Source organism: Haematobia irritans, chromosome 3, assembly GCF_050003625.1.
Source record: "Haematobia irritans isolate KBUSLIRL chromosome 3, ASM5000362v1, whole genome shotgun sequence".
Lineage (NCBI taxonomy): Eukaryota > Metazoa > Arthropoda > Insecta > Diptera > Muscidae > Haematobia > Haematobia irritans.
The window spans coordinates 221,864,549-221,892,486 of NC_134399.1; the positions used below are offsets into that span (position 1 = coordinate 221,864,549).

At 31.3% G+C, this 27,938-nt stretch overlaps 2 protein-coding genes across 6 annotated transcripts in view; both read right to left on the reverse strand.

Annotated features, from left to right (window-relative positions):
- Positions 1–600: 600 nt before the first annotated feature.
- Positions 601–3,669, reverse strand: LOC142232329 (putative inositol monophosphatase 3). Its single transcript, XM_075303077.1, has 3 exons — positions 3,288–3,669; positions 2,887–3,217; positions 601–1,273 (listed from the first exon to the last, which is right to left on the reverse strand). The coding sequence occupies exons 1-3, from the start codon at positions 3,528–3,530 to the stop codon at positions 732–734; spliced, it is 1,116 nt and encodes a 371-aa protein (XP_075159192.1). The 5' UTR covers positions 3,531–3,669; the 3' UTR covers positions 601–731.
- A 14,487-nt stretch (positions 3,670–18,156) lies between these two features.
- The window catches only part of Stim (stromal interaction molecule), a 40,968-nt gene continuing 31,186 nt past the window's right edge, over positions 18,157–27,938 (reverse strand). Inside the window, exons 10-12 of one of the 5 annotated variants that reach the window (XM_075303079.1) lie at positions 26,014–26,323; positions 25,541–25,801; positions 18,157–18,857 (exon numbers count right to left, since the gene is read on the reverse strand). In XM_075303079.1, the coding sequence (XP_075159194.1) occupies positions 18,179–18,857; positions 25,541–25,801; positions 26,014–26,323 (1,250 nt within the window). In that variant the 3' untranslated portion in view covers positions 18,157–18,178. Of the gene's footprint in view, positions 18,858–19,658; positions 19,844–25,540; positions 25,802–26,013; positions 26,345–27,938 lie in introns of those variants that run through there. The other 4 variants (XM_075303078.1, XM_075303081.1, XM_075303080.1 and 1 more) reach the window with 4 other exon arrangements.

Here is a 27,938-nt window from a genome sequence, read left to right on the forward strand (position 1 = left end):
AATGATCGTTAGCTGTTTATTTATCGTATTTGGCTTGTTGCACAGCTGACAATTCATGCTTTACTACAGTTCACCGTGATCATTCAAAATAGATCAAATTTTGATGAATCAACTCTATAGCTGTCCACTCTCATATTTGGCTTATACCAACAAAATACAGTAAACGTTTATGAATAAATATTCAATATGAGTAAATAGGTTTTACATTTCTCAAGCAGATAGTTTCACACACCAACACATATTTCATACAAACATAAAAACACATAATTATTTTTTCCCCCATTCCCAATCAAGTTCATGACCTCTTTAGAAACTGGTTTCTGAATGAGTGAAAAAGAAATGCAAAAACAAAAGATGAAAAGAACTGATATGAAGATACTTACGCTATTTTGCTTCGAATATGAATATTCCAAATCATCATCTTGGCTTGCCAAAAACAATAACAACGGGAAGCTGGGGGACATCAGGTCTCCAAACAATTGTTAGCTGCTTCATTGCTGTTACTCTTCACGTTTAAAAGCTTATCGCACCAAATTATTATTCATGAAATTATTCAGTGTATAGCCCATATTTGATTTGATTTTTGTGTTATTAAAAAAAAATCGCTTGTAGCATAAGTTTTTTTCATCTTTTTTAATTTCACTCTAATATTTAAAATGTCTTAGAACTAATCTTACTGCCCATCTATATTTCACATAGGAACAATATTTATACTAAGTAGCATTGAAATATTACCGTTTCTTGGAGCTTGATTTATGGGTTTTCCTATATTCCATTAGTTTTTCAACATATTCCTTATGATTAACAATGGTGGCCAAAAGACCTCGAGCATTCACAGGAGATTCTGAAGGCCCATAATCGATGTATTCATTATCCAAGGTTGTCATTTTACCGCCAAGAGCCCTTAGTATGGCATCTCCTGCACAAATATCCCATTTTTTAATTTTAGTCGAATGCAAATATGCTGTGGCATTATTGGCCACAACTTGCAGAACTTTGTAACCAGCACCAGCTGCTGTTAGAATATTTGAATTTTCACCAAATACCGAACGTGTAAGCTCTTTAACATCGCCAGCATGTGAACGTGACACTGTAATAATGGGATGCTGGACATCAGGAATATCGGGATGAATCTGTGATAGATATTCTGACATGGAATGATCGACCCAAGCCCATGCGGTTTGTCCAATGAATGGGCTATGTATGACACCCATAACAGGTTTGCCATGAACAGCTACACATACCATGGTGGTTACATATTCATACAATTGTTCTGGGGGGAAAAATAAAAGGTTATGGAAATTTATTCAGGTTGATAAAAATAGAATTTTATTTTAATTAAATATTTATTGCTTAAATAGAATAATAAAAAAAGTATGTATATTAAAAAAAAACATATAAGAAAAGTTTAAGTCGGACATGGTTATGCTATATCCCGAACTTAAAAACGAAAATCCCAAAAGAAAATATAGAAATTTTATAATTCACAGCATATTAAAAAAATTATATGATAAACATATATCTCAAAGAAATTTGTAATTATCTTGTATCATAACTACTTTATTATTTTCAGTCACTATAGCTGATGGAAATTTTTTCGTAGAGCACATTAGGGTACACAACACCGACCTACCACAGACATCTAAATAGGTAAATTATTTTGGTTATTTTGACAAAATACATTTTTAAGAAAATTTTCGATAGAAATAAAATTTTAGAGAATACAATTTTGAGATTTTTTTTTATAATTCAATATCTTTGAAAATTTTAATTTTCGTGTTATTTCATACTATCAAAGTCCATGGTGGGTAAGTTCTCCCTTTTTGTAGAAGTCGTTAAAACATATAAAATTCTACACATTTACAATTCAAGGGTATTTATATACCCAACAAATTGTCGCTAATGGGAGGGATTATCCATTCGAAGAAAAAACATTTTTTTCATACTAACCACAAAGATTTGAACAAAAACTTCAAAATGTTTTTAATTTGGTACTTTGTGGTAAAATTTTCTTCATTTTTTTTTATTATTTTTGCCACGAGTGGCAAACGTGTCCCAAACAAGCCGATCAAAATATTTTTGGTTTTTTTGTGGCTATCAAAATCGCCATATGCCAATCCATTCGATTTTGGTCAGTTGAGAAAATAAAGGAGTAAAAACAAATGGCACTATAGAACAGTGAAGTGGAAGCCACCGTACTGCAATATTGAGTACGGCAAACTTGCATACAAATAAGTTTTTCAGCGGTGGATTATGTCCTCTCAGTTGTTCCACTGCAATATGTTAGGATGATCCCTTGAAATTGAGCTAAACATAGAAACGAACAGTACACGAACATACACTACGAAATGTCAGTAACAATCCATTTTTTTCTACGGCATTTGACTAAGTTGAAGAATGTCCAGAGTCCACACTACGGTTAAAAATAATGACAAATTCTGCGACCATCAAAAAATTTTCTTAAACTGTAGTCGTAAATTCTTTTTTCGCACTAGAAAAGCGCAAAGAAGAATTAGGTTAGGTTAGTGGCAGCCCGTTATTGTAGACTCATTTGTGAAACCTCAATGACATGCGATGAACTCATTTTTATAGGCGAGTCCGAGTCACTAAGAATATCTTTGAAACACATAGAAATGTCACCAATATTGCTTACAAGGGATAATCCTCCGATGAAAAACTTTTTGGTTTTTGGTCGAAACTGGCATTATCCATTGAATGCAAATCGTGCACCCTAAATATTGCATCATGATGGCTTCTTTTGGAAAGGTAGTCTTATTTAGGACCTTGTTCAAATTTATAATCTAAAATTACCATTTCCCAAGTTTTTGATTTTGAAATAGGCCTAATTCCACCAAGACCAAATTCTTACATAGAGACAATGCTTACCAGTAAATTCTTGTGTGGCATCCAATGGGTCAATCCATACGGTTACATCTTTGATATCTACCATTTCGTCCGGTATCACAGCAGTTTCATGCAATACCGTGGGATCCAAGTCGAATGTAGCCACATCAGCACATGATTCTTTATCCTCCTCAGAAAATATAGTTATGCGTGGGAATATTCGATGCATTCCCTGTTTCATTACACAATGACTGCGACCATCAGCATCGGTATAAGGATCATTCGCACCTTCATCTGTCTTGCCTTTACTTTTCTCTTTAAGGTCTCTGGTCTTAGCAACCTCCAATATTTCCAAGCCTCCTTTTTGTGCTGCCTATAAAGTTTATATACAATCAAAATGACACCGTTCCTTCTCCAACAAAAACGTCCTCGAAAATCATTACCTGTATTGCTCCTATCAGCAATTTCCTCATATTAACTTTATTTTGGTTCCTTAGCATTCCATACATGACCGGATGTTGTTCTTCATCCGAGCCACTGAACATAAAAACCATAAAACATAGAACCAATAAACATGCTATTGTGGCTGGAATACGATTGATTTTAATACTACGTCCATGCATTTTGTTGAAATTCGTAGGTTTTGTAGTGGCAGTGTTATTTAATAGGGGCTCTTCAGACGACATCCATTTGCCGTCGTTGCAGATATCAAGTGAGTGTTACAACTTTACGATTGTGCGAAGATCCAAGAACTTGAAGAAAGTGTTTGTTCTTGAGAGCTGAATTCATGAAATACTAAAATATTTTCTTCTCCCAACGACAATGTTGTTGTTGCTACATTTGTTTACATTTAATCAGAGATGTAAAAATTCGTATTAAAGTACTTTTCTTTGGGTATATCTAATAAAAAAGCGTTCCGGTTTGCAAGAGAAGATGGTGAGCGTATACTTTATTTTAAATATATACAGTAAGTGTATTTACGAATAAATATTCAAACGTTATTAAATTATAGTAATAATCTTTTCTTTTTAACACAATATTATTATAACAATTACTACAGGGCTTTCAGAGTGTATCTCGAATTTGTACAAAATTGAATACCTAGATGTTCAATTTTCTTTTTAACACAATATTATTATAACAATTACTACAGGGCTTTCAGAGTGTATCTCGAATTTGTACAAAATTGAATACCTAGATGTTCTAATATTTATGCATTATATATGACCTACAGTAACGAATCCGATAGGGTTCGTAACGGATATAAAGAACATCCCATACAAGAAAAAAAAAACGCATATGGAGAAACGCGATAACTTTTTAGTAGCAAAAATGTTTCGTATAAGAAAAAAAACTGATAATATAACAATTTAGCAATAACGCCATATGACCATCCTATTAAAAATATAGCTTCTATAAGAAAATGTTGTAATGCGGCGGTAATTATTCATAACTATTTTTTTAACGACAAAACTAGAATGCGTTTATTCCTATTAATTAAAAGAGATATAAGTGACATACAAGAAGAGGAATCGGAAGAAGGAAACAAGTTGTAACCACGGTTGCCATTCGAGCCAAAAATAATCTACCAAAAATTTCGACAAAATTTTACCAAAAACCTACCAAACAAAAATAAAATATTTTGCAAAATTGTATTTCTATAGAAAATTTTGTCATTTTTTTTTTTAATAGAAAGTTTTGTCAAAATTTTTGTTAAAATATCATTTCTTTAAAAAAATTTTCAAAATTTTACTTCTATAGAAAATTTTGTCAAAATTCTATTTCTATAGAAAATTTTGTCAAAATTGTATTTGTATAGACAATTTTGCCAAATTTTATTTTTATAGAAATATTTGACAAAATTTTATTTCTGGAGAAATATTTTTCAAAATTTTATTTCTATAGAAAATTTTGTCAAAATATTATTTCTTTAGACAATTTTGTCAAATTTTTTTTTCTATAGAACATTTTTTTCAAAATTTTACTTCTATGGAAAATTTTGTCAAAATTATTTCTTTAGAAATGTTTGTCAAAATTTTATTTTCATAGAAAATTTTTGTAATATGTTTTTTATAGAATATTTTGTAAAAATTATTTTTCTATAGAAAATTTTGTCAAAATATTTTTTCTATAGAAAATTTTGTCAAAATATTATTTTTTTACAAAATTTTGTCACAATTCTATTTCTATAGAAAATTTTGTCAAAATTGTATTTGTATAGAAAATTTTATTTCTATAGAAAATTTTGTCAACATTTTATTTATATAGAAAATTTTGTCAAAATGTTATTTCTATAGAAATTTTGTCAAAATTTTATTTTTATAGAAAATTTTGTCAAAATGTTATTTCTATAGAAATTTTGCCTAAATTTTATTTTTATAGAAAATTTTGTAAAAAGTTTTTTCTATAGAAAAATTTATTTCTATAGAAATATTTGCCAATTTTTATTTCTATAGAAATTTTGTCAAAATTTTATTTCTATAGAAAATTTTGTCAAAATTTTATTCCTATAGAAATATTTGTCAAAATTTTATTTCTATAGAAAATTTTGTCAAAATGTTATTTCTATAGAAAATCTTTCAAATTTTATTTCTATAGAAAATTTTGTCAAAATTTTATTTCTATAGAAGATTTTATCACAATTTTATTTTCATAGAAAATGTTTTTTCTATATAATATTTTGTAAAATGTTTTTTCTATAGAATATTTTGTCAAAATTGTATTTCTATAGAAAATTTTGTAAAAGTTTTATTTCTAATAGAAAATTTTGTCAAAATTTTATTTCTATAGGAAACTTTTTCACAATTCTATTTCCATAGAAAATTTTGTCAAAATTTTATTTCTATAGAAATTTTGTCAAAATTTTATTTCTATAGAAAAATTTTGTCAAAATTTTATTTCTAGAAAATTTTGTCAAAATTTTATTTTTATTGAAACATTTATTTCTATAGAAATATTTGTCAAAATTTTATTTCTATAGAAATTTTGTCAAAATTTTATTTCTATAAAAAATTTGTCAAAATTGTATTTGTATAGAACTTTTCCAAATTTTATTTCTATACAAAATTTTGTCAAAATTGTATTTCTATAGAAAATTTTGTCAACAATTTATTTCTATAGAAAATTTTGTAAAAATTTTATTTCTATAGAAAATTTTGTAAAGATTTTATTTCTATAGAAAATTTTGTCAATTTCTATAGAAAATTTTTATTTGTATAGAAAATTTTGTCAACATTCTATTTCTATAGAAAATTTTGTCAACATTTTATATCTACAGAAAATTTTGTCAAAATTTTATTTCTATAGAAAATTTTGTCAATTTCTATAGACAATTTTTATTTCTATCGAAAATTTTGTCAACATTTTATTTCTATACAAAATTTTGTTAAAATTTTATTTGTATAGAAAATTTTGTCAAAATTTTATTTCTATAGAAATGTTGTCAAAATTTTATTTTTATAGAAAATTTGGTAAAATGTTTTTTCTATGGAAATATTTGTCAAAATTTGATTTCTATAGAAAATTTTGTCAAAATTTTATTTCTATAGAAAGTTTTGTCAAAATTTTATTTTCATACAAAAATTTTGTAAAATGTTTTTTCTATAGAATATTTTGTCAAAATTGTATTTCTATAGAAAATTTTGTCAACATTTTGTTTCTATAGAAAGTTTTGTTTGTGTAGAAAATTTTGTCAAAATTTTATTTCTATAGAAAATTGTGTCAAAATTTTGTTTCTATAGAAAATTTTGTCAACATTTTATTTCTATAGAAAATTATTTCAAAATTTTATTTCTATGGAAAATTTGGTCAAAATTTTATTTCTATAGAAAATTTTGTCAAAATTTTACTTCTATAGAAAATTTTGGCAAAAATTTATTTCTATAGAAAATTTTCTCAAAATTTTATTTCTATAGAAAATTTTGTCAAAATTTTATTTCTATAGAAAATTTTGTCAAAATCTACCAAACAGTAAGAAATCTACCATCCCAGCAAACAAATTTGGAAGTTCTTCCAAAGGCACAAGTTTAAAAGCACTTCCAGAAGATGCACTCCCAATGATGTTCTTTATTTTAACTACCCAGGAAGTTCTTTTAATTAAATTTTTTAAACCTTGGGTTATTCATACTTTTAACGGGTAATTTTAACTTGTTTTGTTTCAAATAGGTTAAAAACAGAGTAATAATTCATAAAATGGTACAAATCATTTAAATTTTGTCGAAAAAATTCTAAATCCAATCTGAAAAAATTATTTATTCGACAAAATATCACAGAATTTTTTAATTTACATCCAAAACATTGAATTCGGATCATACCTTAAGAAGTGATGCAAATTCAGTGCAACGGCTGTTGAAATGGAGGACTTCCGTCCTATGACAAGCCCATGTTAAATTCATCGCTTCTGCGACAATTTCGCACCACTTCCGGATCCAAAAAGATTATTTTCATTACTTTTTTGGTGACGCTTTTTTGCTGGGATGTTTAGTAGATTTCTACTAACTGTGGCAACCCCTTCAAAGATTTTTTTAATTTGATACCACTTCAGAATGAAATTTTATTACATTTCCTGGATTTTTTAAATTTCTTTCCAAAACCATTTTTTTAAATTATATTCCTATAGGAAAGAGTATTCTTATACTCATATGTATGCTTAAAAGAAACGGGTTTTTTATAAACAATAATTTCGTTTAAGCAAACAAGTTGTGGTTTTTCTGACTTTCTTATTATATCCGTTTTGTTTTCATTTGGAAGGCATTTTTACTGCAGAATATTTATTTTTAAATAAAACGAATTGAAAATTTAGTAAGACTTTTTTTTTTGCTTTATTTTTTTATATAAATAATTTACAATATATAAAGTTGTAAATTTTATAAATATTACAATAATAATTTATAAAATTATACTAGAGAGACGCAAAAATTTCAAAAAAGAAAAAAATGTTTTAACATAAAATCATACATGAATAGATAGATATTTGTATACAAAGTAGAAAATGAATATTAAGTTTGATACTTCATAATACACGTTGGCAAAAAATTATATAAATATGTATGTAAAAACTTTTTAAGTATGTGTTGCACATAAAAACAACTTTTCTTATTCATATAATATCATTTTCGAAAATTTAGATTAAAGCATTTGAAGCCTAGAGCTTAAGTATATGGAAGAAATGGAGAATTTTCAAATTATTTAATAGACAGATAAATTTTTAAATTCAATTATGTAAAACGACAATAAAATATTTAATAGTATTTAATAATATCTCGTCTCCCATATGCATGTACATATCTATTAAAAGGCCCAAAAAAAAATTGAATTATAATTTTTGCGGGAGTAATAACAAGTGTAGCTGTAATTTATTGAATAATTATGCTAAGTACATATGTAAGTATAATGTGCACTATAAAGATTAGGTATGGTGTATTAAAAACGAGACGTATGTAATGGACCAAATCACTGCATACTTATTTTTTATTAATTGTTTACAGGAAAAAAAACATTTTTATTCAATCACAAAATCAATCAAAATACTAATTGACAATTTCTTTGCTTTTTTTAAATTAAAAAAAATGATTTGGCCCATCAATGAGAAATTACATGTGTTTAATAAATAATAAATACTATAAAAAAATTAATGAAAAAATGTATTAAAAATATCTAACCGAAATAGTGCGAGACAATCGATCAAAATCATAGACTATATAGTTGACAGCTGGTGGGATGATGATGAGAAAATATTGTAGAATATTTTAGTTTAATTGTTTATCGCATGAATCATCATGACCATATTCAAATGTCGTTCAATTTTCTTGTAATAAAAATAGAGGATATTTGATTATGTTTAAAAGCATAAACACTAAGGGGAAATTTCATGGCCAGACTTTTTTATGCATAGTTTAGGCGAATTTCATTCATTTGCGTTACTTGCAAATATAGTGTGCCTTTGAGTACCTGCGTAATACAATTTTTTTTTCAAGAAAAAAATTTTTCGCAATGATTTATCAGACTTCAATTTATTCTGAATAAGTAATCAAGTCATTAATAGGGGCCTAGTAAGAAATTTGACATTTGCTGAAAATTCTTGATATTTACGACATTGCATTTGATTATCTCAAAATAAATAAAAATTTGTTAAAGAAATGAGTTCAACAAACTATCATTTTTTTCTCACCCTAGTAAAAAGTTTCGGTTTCGAACATGCTCTTATTAATTTTTTTTTGGAAAATTATATTTTTTACATTACGAACCTCTGAAAAGTATACTACTCGATGGATTGTATACTTTAAAATAAACTTTCAATTTTATATGAAAATCCCGTTGTAAGTTCTTTTGAAACAATTTTAGTTGGTATTAATATTGAATTGATTTTAAACGCGTTTAAAATAGTTACTGTTGGAATAAAAAATATATCGAGTTATAAATAGAATTCTTCTATTTATACTTTTCATTGTTTCTTTATATCACGTATCTTGAAGTTCATATAAATTATTCAGCTCAAGGCAAAATGTCAAAGTTTTCATCTTTAAAAGTTTAAAAATTTAACTTACCTCGAATTTTTAAAAATTTAAAGATGAAAACTTATATGTCTTAATTATTTTTTGTTTAAACCCACTTTTGAAGGGCGCTATAAAAATGAACCCCATGAAAATTGGCCCCGAAACCTAAATGAAGTAGGACCCCAAAAAATTCTACGGAAAACAACAATACCAAATTTGTATGTGTTTTGGGGAGCAACTTCATTTTATTTATGGGGCCCGACATTATGAAAAATGGGGTCTATTTTCGCATTCTGGGTGTTAGGGGGTAACCCTGCAATCATAAACATAATAATTCGCAACAGCGATAATACTAAAATTGCTAGACAAGGATAGCAATAAAGCAAAAACTGACGCGCACAAAGCAACACGTTCAACCGCGTTTTTCAGCGTTTCTATTATTGTGTAGTTTTACCATTGTTAAGAAGAATAAGAATAAACACTTTACTTTATATTGTTAACATTAACAATCATAGTCTTTTATTTAACATAAAAGTACAACATTTGTGGCGACGAGGACGGAGCAATAAAATTTTTTCTAATTTTATTCAAGTTATTGTGAAATTCTTATAAGCAAAATGTCCGACGACAAAATTGTAAGAATTTTGGCTGAACAACAAAAAGCTATGAACGCACAAACACAGTTGCTCGAGAAACTCGCAGAACTAATCAAAGGGAAGGAGTCATCCACATCCACTGCAGTTTCCCAAACAAATTCCGGCTCATCTAAAGCTGCACTTATGGAGTCATTGGCACACTCAATGACAGAGTTCGTCTATGAACCAGAAAGTGGTCTCACATTCCAGACATGGTACAACCGTTTCGAACATGTGTTCGAAAGGGAAGCAAGTTCTTTGGAAGACCATGACAAAGTGGCTCTTCTCTGGAGAAAAATGTCAAACCAAGTCCACGAACGCTTCACAAACTACGTTCTGCCAAAGAAACCCACAGAAATGCTACTGAAGGACACAGTCGATCGTCTAACAAAACTTTTTGGTAAAACTGAAACACAAGTTGCACAGCGCTACAGATGTCTACAGCTGGCGAAAGCAGACAACGAAGACTTCAGAGAGTACGCAAGTCGCGTGAACTTGCAATGCGAACTTTTCAAAATGAACGAATTGCAACCCAATCAATTCAAGTGTCTTATTTTCGTACTTGGTCTCAAGTCCAGTAAAGACAATGAAATCAGGATACGTCTTCTCAAAATGCTCGATGAAGAAACCGACGGCATGAATTTGGACAAATTGGTGGATGCAACACAAAGGATCTTAGACCTGAAAGCAGACAACACTTTGATCGAAAATCAACAAAAGGTAATTTGTGCTGTTACGAAGGCAAAAAGCGATCCTAAGCATGCAGACCGAACACCAAAGACACCCTGTTGGTTTTGTGGAGATTTACATTACGTTAAATTCTGTCCCTATCGAGATCACAGATGTACCAGATGTCACCAAACTGGACACAAGGACAACTACTGCACAAGTGCAAGAACTGGCAGTACAACGAGACCGTCTCATAGTGGAACCAAGCAGAAAAACAACGAAAAGTCCAAAAACAATTTTCGCACAACGGCAGTTTTCACAACAAAACAACTAAACTTCAAGGAGCTTCGTAAGTATGTCACTGTACATTTCAACGACAAGCCCGTGAAACTACAAATAGACACAGCATCAGATATCTCCATGATTTCTGAGTCAACATGGAGAAATATCGGCAAACCCGAAGCTCATACCACCACTGACAGCGCTAGTGACGCCAACACAAACAACATTAACCTTCTAGCTAAGTTCAACGTAAATGTCACCATGAACAACACAACAAAACGTTTGCAGTGCTACATCACAGATGTAGATCAACTCAATATCATGGGTATCGATTGGATACAAGCATTTGGACTATGGGACAAACCAATTTCGATCTGGTGTCGTCAAATTTCTCTTGACGATGAAATAGCGGCATTAAAATCTAACTATCAATCTGTATTCGACAATTCTAGTCTCGGACTTTGTACAAAAACACAAGTTAGAATCCAATTACTGCCCAATGCAAAAGAAATTTTTGTTCCAAAGCGACCAGTCCCATATGCGGCAAGAGTAGAAATCGAAAATGAACTGGAAAGACTTGAAAAAGCCAACATAATTACACCAGTGGACACGTCAAGGTATGCAGCACCAATAGTAGTGAGTAAACGGAACGGGAAAATTAGAATTTGTGCAGATTACTCAACTGGACTAAATTCAATCGTAGAGTCTAATCAATATCCGTTACCAACGCCAGATGAAATACTCTCCGATTGCCATACAGCAACAATTTTTAGTCATCTTGACCTATCAGACGCCTACCTTCAAGTGGAAGTTGACGACGATAGTAAAGAGCTTCTTACTATCAACACCCACAAGGGTCTGTATAGATTCAACCGCTTGACGCCCGGCATCAAATCGGCTCCAGGGGCATTTCAGAGGATAATGGACCAACTTTGCAACGGCATAGATGGAGCAAAAGCATACATAGACGACATTATGCTTGCCAGTAAGTCAATTTCTGATCATATTACTAATTTGAATTTGCTTTTACAGAAAGTTCAAGAATTTGGTTTCAAGCTCAAGTTTGAAAAATGCCAATTTTTCAAAAACCAAATAACGTACCTCGGACAAGTCATCAGCAAAGAGGGCATTCGACCCGATCCGAACAAAATCGACGCCGTTCGAAACCTAAAGGTACCTCAAAATATATCAGAAGTTCGAAGCCTTCTGGGTTCTATCAACCATTACGGTAAATTTGTCAGCAACATGAGAAATTTACGCAAGCCTCTAGATGACCTATTGAAAAAGGATACACCATTTCAATGGACCCCAGATTGTCAAGCGTCATTGGATGAGTTTAAGAAGATTCTCTCATCGCCTCTTCTTTTAACGCATTACAACCCGGAATTACCGATACACGTCGCGGCCGACGCTTCTTCACACGGTATTGGAGCAGTAATTTACCACACATTCCCAAACGGCGGTATGAAGGCGATATATCACGTTTCAAGATCCCTCACACAAGCAGAGAGGAATTACAGCCAAATAGAAAAGGAGGGCTTAGCGTTAATCTTCGCAGTGCAAAGATTCCACAAAATGTTATTCGGACGCAGGTTCACGCTACATACCGATCACAAGCCTTTACTAACTATATTTGGTTCCAAAAAGGGAATCCCTGTATACACCGCAAACCGACTACAACGTTGGGCACTAATTCTACTTGCGTATGATTTTGAAATCACATATACCAACACCAAGGATTTTGGTCACGCAGATGTTCTTTCAAGGCTAATCTCGAATCACGAGAAACCACCTGATGATTACATTGTCGCTTCAATATCACTCGAGAAGGACATACAACACGAATTGAGCGAGAGCATGTCAACTCTTACAATATCACACGAAATGATAGTAAATACTACCAAAGAAGACAACGTTTTGCAACAAGTCATCAAATACATGCAAAATGGTTGGCCCGAAACTAGTAAGACAATAAACGCTTCCGTTCTTCCTTTCTTCAACCGTAAGGAATCACTCTCAATGGTAGACGGATGTCTTATGTTCAACACCCGAGTCGTAGTACCCGGTATTTTTCATCAGAAAATTCTCAAACAACTGCACCGAGGACACTTGTGTGCTGAAAGGAGCAAATCGATTGCACGGAGTTACGTGTACTGGCCGAACATCGACAGACAGATTGAGGAATATGTTCGTAAGTGCCAAAACTGTCAAAAGGCGGCAAAAAGTCCGGTTAAAACCAACCTCTGTTCATGGCCAGTCACATCCCAACCGCTTGAGAGGATACACATCGATTATGCTGGACCTGTAAAAGGCAAATATTATTTGGTGATTATTGACTCATACTCAAAATATCCAGTAATATATGAGACACAAACCATGACTGCAATTGCGACAATAAAACTACTCACCGAGTATTGCGCTCTGTTTGGTAACCCAGAACAAATCGTCTCAGACAATGGCACTCAATTTTGTTCTGAGCAATTTCAAACATGGTGCAAGGAAAGAGCGATCGTACACACAAGGACAGTGCGATTCCACCCAAGCTCCAACGGGCAAGCTGAACGATTCGTCGACACGCTTAAGCGAGCATTGAAAAAGATGGAAGGGGAAGAGAATACCACAGCAGCACTTCAAACATTCTTGGAAGTATATCGTTCCACTCCAAACCCCAATACTTCAAATTCCAGAACTCCAGCGGAATCTTTTATTGGCAGAAAGATGAGAACTGTCTTTGACGCCATTATAAGACCAGCTCCAAAGGAACCAAAATTTAACAAGGAAATGGAGGAGCAATATAACAAGAAACATGGTACACGACCTAGATCTTTCGACCACGGCGATCTAGTCTACGCCAAAAACTTCAAGGGCAACAAGAGCTACTGGGTTCCTGGAGAAATCATAGAAAGAATTGGTAAAGTAATCTATAATACACTCATCGACGTTGGAGACAAAAAGATACTCGTCAGAGCACACGCCGACCAACTTCGAACAAGAACCGCAGATATTTCATGCGATGAAACCACTTCGACAGGATTACCTCTAGACTTTCTACTGGATGAATTCAAGATTACACCTACTCATCAGAATGAAGACTTTGCTACACCACCATCTTCACCAAACTGGGCTCCTCAACGTATAGTATCAAGAAGACAGCCAGTGGAACCAGTATCGCGGTCTCCGCTTCAAATCTAAAGAGGGAGATGTTAGGGGGTAACCCTGCAATCATAAACATAATAATTCGCAACAGCGATAATACTAAAATTGCTAGACAAGGATAGCAATAAAGCAAAAACTGACGCGCACAAAGCAACACGTTCAACCGCGTTTTTCAGCGTTTCTATTATTGTGTAGTTTTACCATTGTTAAGAAGAATAAGAATAAACACTTTACTTTATATTGTTAACATTAACAATCATAGTCTTTTATTTAACATAAAAGTACAACACTGGGATTTTACAATGGTTGCCATCATACCATTGTATCGCTTCAGATTTGCTTTTTTCGTGGCCGGCCGGAGTTAAGACTTTCTCCTATGGACAGAGTCCAAGGTGGGATTAACAAGTTTCTCCAGAGATTCGTACTCAGGAACATATATATTTGTTTTTTCTTAAAACCTCATATTTTTCTAAACTTAAAATGAGCCATAATTTGATTTTGGGGGTCGCTTTTCATATTTCAGTTCAGTTTTTATTATGAAATGTCACCCCACATTTGTGGTCCTGTTTCTTTTGGATTTTGGCCTCATTTTCCTGGGGCCCATATTCATACCGCCCCTTTAGATTTGGCAAGAAATTTAATTTGTTGATTAAGAGTTTGCAAATACACTCTTCTAAATCAATTAAGATATTTGTCATGGTTAAATGATAATATATTGCTGAAGTGGGCTACATTTGGTGCTAATGAAATTGATCTTATATTATTGTCTAAAAGTTAAAACAAAGTTTTTTTTTTATATATAACACAAAGGCACTAACATTAACCTTAAAGGATGTTTCTTCAAACATAAAAAGAATATGAGGAGCTATAGTAGCGTATGAAATAGAAACAAAAATAATATCGAAAAAGTAAATCAAGTAAGAGACCATTCTTGTTTTTTTTTTTAATTAATTAAATTAATTTTAAATAACTTTAGTGATTTTAGTGAAACTTTTTGTCTTTTTTATTTTCTCGCAAAAGAGGCTTATTATTTTAGAAATCTAGAGAGATGAGGAAGGAATCTAAAATCGATTTGTTTTGGATTCCTTCCTCATCTACGCAATTTTCATACATGCATGACTTATGTGCTATTGTTCGTTAATGTTAAGGGAAAATAAGAACCGATTGCCTATTACCTTAGAAATGTAAATTATACATAAAATAAAGTTCTGATTTTTTCGTGAGACATTGCCAACACACAAAAAATAATTTTTGGATTTAATCACGAAATTAATTGATCCAATTGAAAATTTCCATTGATCCAATTGAAATCCCTTCAACAACAGTAATAATAGCATCAATCACTGAAGTTAATTAAATTAATTTAAATGAAATTAATTGATCCAATTAAAAACATAATTGATACTATTAATTCTTGTGATTGGTTTTTCTTTTAATTAAAAAAATTGTTAAATTGAAATTTGTAATTGAATATTTTTGAAAATTCAATTAAAATTTTAATTGAAAATATTTTGGTGAAAATTTTTTCTGTGAATCAATGTCCAATAATTGGAAGCAGTATAACTAATGAGAATATTATAATCTGAAACTGTACAGAGGTGTATCCAGTATTTTTCTGGCTCTTATCCCAAAAATGAAAGGTTTTTGTCCCCAAAAATCCACGGTTTAAATTAAAATTCTTCATAAAAATAGCCAATAAATTTTTGACAAGTTAAAAAAAAAATACAAAATAAAGAAATATTTTCTGCTATGGAAAATCAGTAATATTCTAAAAATTGAAAAAAAATATAAAATTTTTCTCGTACAAACAAACAAAGATCACTATTCCGAAGCACAAAACCAGGAGAGCGGTGATTATCTTTCAAATGCTCGTGAAATTAAAAAGGTAGAAATACTCAAGTAATAAAATTGGTTAGAAGATCAATTATAATGTAAAATGTCGTTTTTAATTAGAACGTCCTCCCATTTGGAATTTTCTTCCATTACATTTGGAATTATTTTCTCTTTCACCTTCTGTTTTCCGCAAAAGGTTTTTGGAATTTAGTGCGATCAATTCCTAATTTATTGTTAATGGGATTTTTTCCTTTACTTTGATTAAAATGTTTGTTATTGTTTAGGGAGCCATATTTATGCATTTTTGTTTTATAATCACGGATTATTAGTATAATAATAATTTATCTGTTATTATTATTGGTTTGTAAAAAGTATATAACTTGGTCTCATTATTAATATTAAACAGGATTAAGATTCTATGTAATATTGATAAATTGGCCTTTTTGGTTTTTAATATTGCAATAAAATAAATTAAATTATAAATTTGCGAATGGACCCATAAAATAAAATCCTGTGTCCATTACTAGACTTTTTGTTTTTAATTTAACTATCGCTGTGCTTCTTTTTTAATAATATAAGGTGGGTATTAAGTTCGAGTTTAGCCGCTAAAAACGTCATTTGTTCACGATTACTTTTCTTTAATAATCCATTTTAAGGAATACAAACTTTGTGAAAATTTGCTTTGGACTTTTCCCCATCAAGTTATAATAAAATTTGCAACAAATCTGTATAATTTCATGCATTTTTCTTACTGATTTAGTTTTCACTTTAGCGATTTTAGCGGCTAAACTCGAACTTAATACTCACCTATAGAAATAAAAAGAATTTCATTTAATCCTGATTTAACTGTTTCTCTCCTACAAAAAATCCCCAACTCGAATATTTTCTCTCCATCCATGTTTGGGGAAAATCCCCAATACTGGCAACACTGCTGTGCAGTCTTTTCAACTTTTTGGGATGTTAACAAAAACTTGCGCATTTTTTGTATGAGAAGTATTTAATTTTAAAAGAAAAAATGTTTTCACAATTTTGAATATTCATAAATTTTTATCTGTCGACCTTTCGAAAAACTTTAGTTCAGAAAGTTTAATTGAAATTATAACAATTCGACATTTTGTAAATAAAAAAATATTCAATGTTTTAAAAAACAAATTATTAAAAGTTAAATAAAATGGAAAATTCATCTTTTGAAATTCTATATATAAAAAAATGTGATTTTGGTTAACGCACATTATATGAATTTATTTTAAATCTTGACAAAAATCGTCAAATAAATTAAATTTAACAAACCCAACGAAACTATGACAAGTGGACACTTTGTACAGAAAAATTATTCAAAGTTAAAAAAAAAACAAAATCATCCTTTGAATTTCTATATTAAAAAATATGTGATTTTGGTTAATGCATGAGTTAGTTTTAAATCTTGAAAAACTCTAAAAATAAATAAAATTTAATAAATTCAACTAAATTATGAAAAATGGACATTTTGGTAAGAAAATATAATTTAAAGTATTAAGTTTTTTAAAAATAGATTAAAAAAAAAAAAATAAAATTAACTAAATTTTTCCGATGTTTTAAACATCAGATTTTTTGAAAAGTCAAAGAGTAATACCTCATTCACATTACACTTCCAAAATCCACTCTAACTAGATTTCAGCTGTCATTTGCCTTATACAAATGGATTTCAAATCCACTTTTACTCGATCGATTCGAGCCTAATGTGAATGAGCTATAAAATTAAAAAAAAAATGATATAAGTCCACCTTGTGATTTTATGTACAAAGAATGATTAGTCTCTTTTTCGATATTATTTTTTTTATTACCCCAAATAAATACCCTGTTTTGCAGTTACTTTCTTTCATTTCGTATAAAAAAAATAATTTTTACATTTACAAAAAAAAAAAAAAAAAAAAAATAGTGAGCTACATTAAATATCAGATACGTTAACTGCAAAAGAGAGTGCTATAACTCTAACTCCTCAAGGATGCTGTTTTGTTAGGGACCCTACCACTTTTCGGAACATAGTTAGTGTAAAATCCAATATCTTTCTCAAGTCGCTATTTGTCTTTTATAGTTTGTCACTTTGGAAAATGGAAGACTATTTACAGTCATATATTTATATATTGCTTATGTTTTTTTTTTTTTTTTTTTTTTGGGAGGCAGGGGATTCATTTAGCCGGACTTGAGATTGTTCCTATACTAATAACCTACAGGTGAGAAACAAAAACACTAAAAAAAAGAAATTCATGCACAAACACATGAAAACTATGTATTCTTCGATTTATTGCTGGTATCCGAAGAGCTTGATACACTTTGAGATTTCTTACTACCAAAGCCAAAACGCAAACCCTTCTTACGCTTTTTAACATTAGTACTGCCATCCGTGGTACTCTGGTCCCCTGAAGTTAGCTGTGTATCACTATGATATGAATCGGATATCATTGAAATATTGTCCATTGCATGTGAGGGTAATAACTCTTCAGATTTTAGACTTCCAGCCGATTGAAGCGTAGAGACTGACGATAGAAAATCGCTATCAACACTGGGAAAAGTCATCGGTGTTACAGATTTAGGTGGTTTAAAATTATGTTGCTGTAGATGTTGTGGCAATATTTGTCGTTCCAGCGATGATGTTGAGAAACGACTAGGCGATTGTTGTTTACTATTGCAACCCTGTTCGGGAGCCGATTGTACAGATGATGATGTGGATGAGGTAGACTGTTGACTTGCTGTACTGTGTTGTTTGACCATGCGTTTGCTTTTATTACCACTAGGTTTTGCCACCACGGCCGAAGAAATCGAACCATTATTGTTGCTATTAGGGCCCCCTTTAATAAGTGTCTGTATTTGTTGTGCTGTTGCCTGTGATGGTGGTGGTCTTCCCATTAAGGCGTAGAGATCTTTGACAGCCATTAAGTCCGAACTTTGCGATCTCAATAGAGGACTGTATAAAAATATAAATTGAAAATGTTTTTAAATTGAAATCATGCTATTTTTTTTTTTTTTTTTGCTTAATAAAGTTGTTAGTTACATGTAAAGTATTAGAGAAATATTGATAGGAGAGGGGTATGATGTGAAAATGTAGCATGCCAAATTATAGACTAAAAAAGAGGAATTTCGGCTTACGTGAACTTTGATATTTTGTGAGATATTTTACAATGTGGAAAACGTATAGAAGATTTTTAAATTCTTTAGATCAGAGATCTCTTATCGGTAGAAATTTTCTTGACTTAGGTTAAAAACCCTCTGCTACTTGTGATTTGTCCAATTTCGACTCTTCAACAAGAGAATAAATTAAACATAAATTTGTGAGTGAACCAATTTTCCAATTTAAAAAATTTCGACTATAGAATAATTTAAAATTTAACGACCCATATTAAACCCGCAACCAATGCAAATGGAAATAAAGATATAACATACACTGTCAATGTCCATGAGCACCACTATAGAAATGAGATTGTGTCATCATTATATCCCTCAAAAAGAAATTAAAACGGCGCAAAGTTCGGCCGGGCCGAAACTTGTATACCCTCCACCATGCATGTGAAATGTGTTGAACAAACTAAAAGTGGGACTAACAAAATTAAATGTTTTTACAGGTTAATTTGCGAGTCAAAAATGTCAATAGGGTCTATAATTTTTACTCAGATATCGGTCTATATGAAACTTAAACCCAAACGGACAAATGACAAACCCCTCATCCTATGGTGGAGGGTATAAATGCAATGCAATCGTATAACCGAAATAAAAAATAACAATAAATTTATTAACAAAATAATAAATATACATTAATAATACAATAAAATAATACAAGAATTTAATAGAAATAGTAGAAGTTGTAGTCGTTAAAATTATAGTAGAAATCAAGTCTATATGGTAGTTGTGTGGCGCACGAAGTCAAAAATTCATGTAGATTTCTGCTTCGAGTGTCTGAAATAGGAAAAAAAACCAAGAATCAAAAGATCTAAATTAGAATCGAATGATTTTATGGTGTGAATATGATTCTGTCGTTGGATTTGTAAGTGGAGTGGAAACAGGGGGACAGTGGTAATTAAATTATGGGCGGTGTTTGTACACGAATTTTCGTTCAGATAGCAAGTGGAAATAATTTTTTAATAAAATTTTCTAAAAAAAAAAAAACAAGTGAGGAAAGTCTAAAGTCGGGCGGGGCCGACTATATTATACCCTGCACCACTTTGTAGATCTAAATTTTCGATACCATATCACATCCGTCAAATATTTTGGGGGCTATATATAAGGGTTTGTCCCAAATACATACATTTAAATATCACTCGATTTGGACAGAATTTGATAGACTTTTACAAAATCTATAGACTCAAAATTTAAGTTGGCTAATGCACTAGGGTGGAACACAATTTTAGTAAACAAAATATGGGAAACATTTAAATCTGAAGCAATTTTAAGGGAACTTCGCAAAAGTTTATTTATGATTTATCGCTCGATATATATGTATTAGAAGTTTAGGAAAATGAGAGTCATTTTTACAACTTTTCGACTAAGCAGTGGCGATTTAACAAGGAAAATGTTGGTATTTCGACCATTTTTGTCGAAATCAGAAAAACATATATATGGGAGCTATATCGAAATCTGAACCGATTTCAATCAAATTTGGCACATATGACTATATTACTAATTGTACTCCTAGTGCAAAATTTCAACCAAATTGGGCCAAAACTCTGGCTTCTGGGGCCATATAAGTCAATATCGGGCGAAAACTATATATGGAAGCTATATCTAAATCTGAACCGATTTCAACCAAATTTGGCACGCATAGCTACAATGCTAATTCTACTCCCTGTGCAAAATGTCAACTAAATGGGAGCAAAAAATTGGCCTCTGTGGTCATTTGAGTGTAAATCGGGCGAAAGCTATATATGGGAGATATATCTAAATCTGAACCGATTTCAACCAAATTTGGCACACATAGCTACAATGCTAATTCTACTCCCTGTGCAAAATGTCAACTAAATCGGAGCAAAAAATTGGCCTCTGTGGTCATTTGAGTGTAAATCGGGCGAAAGCTATATATGGGAGCTATATCTAAATCTGAACCGATTTCCACCAAATATGACACGCATAACTATAATGCTAATTCTACTCCCTGTGCAACTAAATCGGAGCAAAAAATTGGCCTCTGTGGGCAAAGGAGTGTAAATCGGGCGAAAGCTATATATGGGAGCTATATCTAAATCTGAACCGATTTCCACCAAATTTGACACGCATAGCTATATTGCTAATTCTACTCCCAGTGCAAAATTTCAACTAAATCGGAGCAAAAAATTGGCCTCTGTGGACAAAGGAGTGTAAATCGGGCGAAAGCTATATATGGGAGCTATATCTAAATCTGAACCGATTTGGATGATATTTTGCAAGTTTTTCGAGACTCATAAAATATTGGGATGTACGGAATTAGAGGAAGATCGGTTGATATACACGCCAATTATGACCAGATCGGTGAAAAATATAATGGCAGCTATATCTAAATCTGAACCGATTTTTTCCAAAATCAATAGGGATCGTCTTTGAGCCGAAACAGGACCCCATACCAAATTTTTGGGTCTCAGACTTTTCCTTCTTGGCGTTACATACAAATGCACAAACTTATTATACCCTGTACCACAGTAGTGGTGAAGGGTATAATGACACGGTGATCAAGCACACAAAAAAATCAGATTCAATTACGAAATTAATTGATCCAATTAAATTTAATTAGGCATAAAAAATATTCGATATAAAAAATTAATTGATTTCAAAATTTCAATTAATTAAAAGTGATTCAATTAAAAATTTTATTAAAAAAATTATTGATTTTTTTTTAATTTTTAATAAAAACAAGTGAGTAAAGCAGAAAGTCGGGCGGGGCCGACTATATCATACCCTAAACCATCCCTAAACATTGTTTGTGGCGTATCAATGATATAGATTTGGGGAAAAACCGCATTTAAGAACATTAAGGGGTACATGGTTAAGGAGGTTTCATCACAATCTGAACAAAAATATCTGATATTAGGAGCTATAGTTGATTCTGAACCTACAGAGTTAGTATGCCACTAATATTGAGACCACTATAAAAAAAGAAGAAATCGCTCAATTAGTGTGGGTAATAAAGCCAAATTTCTGAAAATAGGGTAAAAGATTTATGCAAGAGCTACATGTAAGTCTAAATACGATCGCCTAATACATGTACATTTGAAATTTGAGCAACATTGGTTAATAAATAAGAGTATTATGGCCAAATTTTGGGAAAATCGATCGATGTATATATATGGGAGCTATATTTAAATCTGAACCGATTTTGATGATATTTCCAAGATTTGGTTGATACTAGAGGTCTGCACAATTCCATTTGTAAATGAAGAGTACACGTGTACTTGCTACATGAGTGCATCTATTTGAGAGAGTCGCAAAACAATTGGTACACATTTTGATGAACACCAAAAGCCACGAGTAACTTCTTGTTGCTACTCTGATGTCTTCACTACCAACAAACACATATTCCTCTTTCTCTCTTATTGAAGTGTACTCAGAGTGATCACGTCGAGTATATTGCGAGAACAAAACTTCATAGAGTACTCCATGTACCACGTGCAGTTTCAGAAATACAAAAAACAGTTACTCTCCATAATATATGTTTTCGCTTTGTTATAAAGAACGGCAAATGTTAAGGTAAGTGTGTGACATACATAAATATATGAAATATGTGACATACATACATATCTATGATTAATAATAACGGAAAGTTTTGCTTCGCACATAACTGAGAAATACTTGTGGTACCACGTGAAGTGAAGAGAATCCATGTTGTACTTTTTCTCAAGTACTTACATTTTTATTGTTCCTTTTTCTCGGAACACATATTGTTTCGGATAAGTACTTGGTGGTATTTGACAAGCAAGTGTTCTCTTCACTTCACTACTTGCGCTCTGAGAGAAATACAGTGTATGTACTATATTCGACAGCGAATTGCATACATGTAGTGAAAAGTTATTCGATGCAGACCTCTAGTTGATACCTCAGAAGGTTACCTTGTGCTAAATTAGAGTAAAATCGGGTACTAAATAAGGCTGTTATGGTCAGAAATATATTTTTAAGGGGTAATTTTTTCAAAACCGGGCGATACATACATATATATGGGAGCTATATCTAAATCTGAACCGATTTGGATTATATTTTGCAGGTTTTGTTGATATTACCGGAAATTACCTTGTGAGGCTACTACGGTCAAAAATAAGGTTATAAGGGGCAAATTTTTGAAAATTGGGCGCTACATATATATAGGAGCTATATATAAATCTGAACCGATTGGGATGATATTTTACACATGTAGTCAGTACTATAGAACATTATAGGAAGCCAAATTTGAGTAAGATCGGTTGATAAATAAGGGTTTTATGGTCAAATTTCTGAAAATCGGGCGATACATATATATGGGAGCTATAGCTAAATCTGAACTGATTTCGATTAATTTGGCCAAATTTCTGAAAATCGGGCGATACATATATATGGGAGCTATAGCCAAATCTGAACCGATTTCGATGATTTGTTGCACATATAGTAAGTACTATAGAAAACTAGATTTGGCCAACTTTGAGTCAGATCGGTTGATAAATAAGGGACTTATGGCCAAATGTAGGAAAATCGGGCGATACATATATATGGGAGCTATATTTAATTCTGAACCGGTTTCGATGAAATTTGGCACACTTAAAGGGTGGTCTATTGGATTACTTTGTGGCAAATTTGACGCCGATCGGCTAGTAAATGAATGCAATCCGGCCCCATTTATCGAAATCGGGCGATACCTATATATGGGAGCTATATCTAAATTTGATCCGATTTTTCCAAATTCAATAGCGTTCGTCCGTCCTCGTACCAAAAAAAGCGCCACATACAAAATTTTATCAAAATTGGTTAATAACACCAAGCGCTAGATCGACTCAGAAGGTGATGCTGAGTCGATTGGTATATATTTTATGGGGTCTAAAGTCAATATTTCACATTTTTTGGCGGATCAAAGTTATTATACCCTGTGGTTTAGGGTATAAAAAATTAATTGCTGTAATCAATTTTTTAATCCAAATAAAAACACAAAAGTCAGTTAAGAAAGTGATTGAAAATAGTTGCAAAAATCAATTCATTTTTTAATTGATTCAATTAAAATTTAAATGATTCAATTAAAAACTTGATTAATGTTGATTGCAGAAATCAATTAATTTTTTAATTGATTCAAATTAAATTTAATTGGTTACAAAAAAAAATATTTGATTAAAAAATTGATTAGAAAATTTCAATTAATGATAAGAGATTCAATTAAAAATTTAATTAAAAAATTAATGTTTTTTTTTTTATTTTTAATAAATAAATTCATGTAATCAATTTGTTAATTATAACATAAAAATACAAAAGTCAATTAAGAAAGTGCTTGAAAATAGTTGCAACAATCAATTAATTTTTTAATTGATTCAATTAAAAATTTAAATGATTCAATTAAAATTTTAATTGATGTCGATTGCAAAAATCAATTACATTTTTAATTGATTAAATCAAACATTTTATTTAAAAAATGATTGATTTTTTTTTAATTTTTAATAAAAAAATTAATTCATACTATCAATTTTTTGATCAAAATAAAAACACAAAGTCAATTAAGAAAGTGATTGAAAATAGTTGCGTCTTTAATTAAAAAAAAAAATAATAATTGATGCAATAATTTTTTAATCAAACTAAATACACACAGTAGTTAAGAAAATGAGTGAAAATCTGGGAGTTTTTTATTAAACAATGAATTTTTCCAATTAACAATTTAATTTAAAAAATTTAATCGATGTCGATTGCAAACCTCAATTAATTTTTTGATTAACTGATTTAATTGAAAAGTTTAACTAAATAATGAATTGAATTATGAACATTTTTCAATCATTGACGTAAAAAGTTAATTGTCAAAACTTTTTAATTGAAAGTTTTTAGCTTCAATTAACTTTTTAATTTGCTATATTTCGGTGATATCTAGTTTGATTAAAAAGTTAATTGTAACAATTTTTTAATTTATAGCTTTAGCTTCAATTAACTTTTTAATTGGATATATTTCGGTGATATTTTTTTCTGTATATAGAGCAAGAATATACCAAAAACTTAGGTTTGAAAAAAATTCAGTATGAGAATTTTATATATGACCTCCAATAACATAAATGAAAATTCTCCCTATAGCCGCAAAATCCGTTGTAGATAACTGATGTAATCTCGTGAAAATCCACATATAAACAAGGATTTGTTTTTTTAGTTTTTCCAAATGCGGAAAAGTCGACTTCGATTTTTTTTTAAATATGCGATTTAGCCATACTTATACTGGGGCCATTTAGACTGTTATGGTGGGGTACTTTTTGTAAAATTTTTCCTATTTAAAAAAAAATACAAATAAAAAGAGTTGATTACATAGAGGACTTTATGTATAAGGTTTGGAGGGTAAATATAACCATCGCAAAAATATCGTCATGCTCTGCTCAAAAGTATGTGTTAAAAACATGTAAGGATATAGGAGTCATCAAAACATATGTTCCCAAAACTTTGGGGGCGGGGATATAGAGTATAGTAGAGGGCTAAACAAACCTTTGGTTCGATTTACGTGGAGGGGGTAAAGGCGCTCGACCAACTGGTGCAGCACTGGGTGGCGATGGCGAAGATATTGATGTAGTCGAAGAAGGTGTCGTTGCACTTGTCGATGGACTTGTCGTTACAATTGCCAATGATAAATTGGGATTGCTATGATTGGCTTTTTTAGTACGTGGTGGTACAACTATTGAAGAACGGTCAGAGCGTTCTGATGATACCGAGGGACTATGACGATTAACGTCGTGTATCATGAAGACACTAAACGATGAAATATTTTAAAAGATTTTAATTAAGAAAAAAAAACAAAAATATTAAAAGAAAAAATATAGAAATGAATGAAGGGATGAAGGAGGAAAATAAAAGGAAGTTTAGAGAAAATTTATTAGAACACACACACACTCTCGTTGTATTAATGCCTATGTTAGAATCCGGAGGCTAATGTTAGGATTAGAATCATGCAAACCATATACCTGTCATTATACGAAGTGGATGAAGCTGCGCTGGCATTTATAATGTTGGCATGGTTACTAACGCCGACATGATTCAAAGCTTCAAGGGGTGCCGCCGGTGTGGCCAAGGGTGTACGTTGTGTTATCACCGGTGTGTTAACGGCACTTGCACTTATTGTAGACGAAGGGACATTGCCCAAATAGAATTGTACAGATTGTGATTCCACATTATCTTCGCTACCCGATGATTCATCACGCATGGCATTCGAAGTACTATTCAAGATGGAACTACCACTTAGACCGGAACTTCGACTATAGCCATCGATCATACCTGGATAAATAAATAAAAGTTCTTAAATTTTTTAATCGTTATGGGCCAAGCTGGGGGGACATTTAATGGATACTAGTAGCTGGTGGTTAACTTCGTCTAAATGGGTTTAGTTTAAATGCATTGATAATTAAAATATAGCTAGAGCAATTTAGTGTTTTTTTTGTCCTTGCAATTCAGCAATACAGCATTCAAAAGTACATATACATATATATGAGATTCAGACAAAGGAAAATGGTAATAAGATACAGGCAAAATGGTATCGAGAGTTATTCTGAGATTTCTACCAACAAAAATGATTTACTCATCGGATATCGATTTGGTTTTAAGAAACGTGATTTAGTGATTCATTATGATTAGTTGTCGGATATTCTTTTAAGTTTTTCTTCTTCTTGATCCATATGAGAATGTAAATAGGTGATGATGGAAATATAAGAGGAAACAAAAAAAAAAAAGAGAAGTAAATATTTTTCATCCATCATGCCAAGACAAACAATAGTAATGATGCTTATTAATGACAATTTAAGAAAATTATTTACATACGGGCAATAAAGACAGACATATGTAAGACAAAAGAAAAAAAACTCACTGGATTCTTACCTTGGAAGAAACCAAGTTTAGGCCCATATTTTCACAATTCTCAGTTTTCACAGATCTCTTTATGAACATCATTCACACGCTAAGATTCCTTGGGTTTTGTGGTACTACACATCTTTGTTTTTTTGTTTTTTCATGGATTTCAAGGTTTGTAAGGATGTATGAACGCAAATTGGTACAAAAAGAATGGACATTTTTTTATGAAGAAATTTTACAAACATTTTTCATATGATGGTTTATGGAAACAACAAACCATTAAAATTGATTCCTTCAATGGAAACCATTTACTAGCTGCTTAAGCACGCATATACTTACTGATAAATCTCTTATTCCCTATACTCTAACCCTTTGGATATTTTTTAGCCCTTCCGGTGTTTACCAAATTAATTTAAAAATTTTATTACCGACTTTTTCAACACAATGTGATTTGTCGCATAATAAAATCTATCGATCTATGGTGTACTACAAGAATTGTCGCATTTTATTCTAGATCTTTTTATGTAATTATAAGCCTTATAATTCCCAATAATTGTTCCACAAGTTAAAGTAAAGGGTGGTTAAATTGTAAGGGCCGATGTTGAATGTGAACCACACCTAAACGCCAAGTTTTTTTCCGAATTTTATTTGACATTTCTCTATTTCAGACTTACTCAATTTGAACCATGGAGAGATACACAATCCAACAACGTGTTAAATGGTTCCACGAAATGGCAACAGTGGATGATCAATTATCGAAGAAAATCATCTTCAGTGATGAGGCACATTTTCACCTCAGTGGATTCGTCAATAAACAGAATTGCCGCATTTGGGCGGATGAGAATCCAAGAGTGATTGTCGAAAAACCAATGCACCCACAAAGATTGACTGTTTGGTGCGGTTTATGGGCTGGCGGCATCATCGGGCCGTATTTTTTCCAAAATGTGGCCGGTCAGGCAGTTACTGTGAATGGTGTTCGCTATCGTGAGATGATAACGAACTTTTTATGGCCGGAATTGGAAGAAATGGATGTGGACGGTATGTG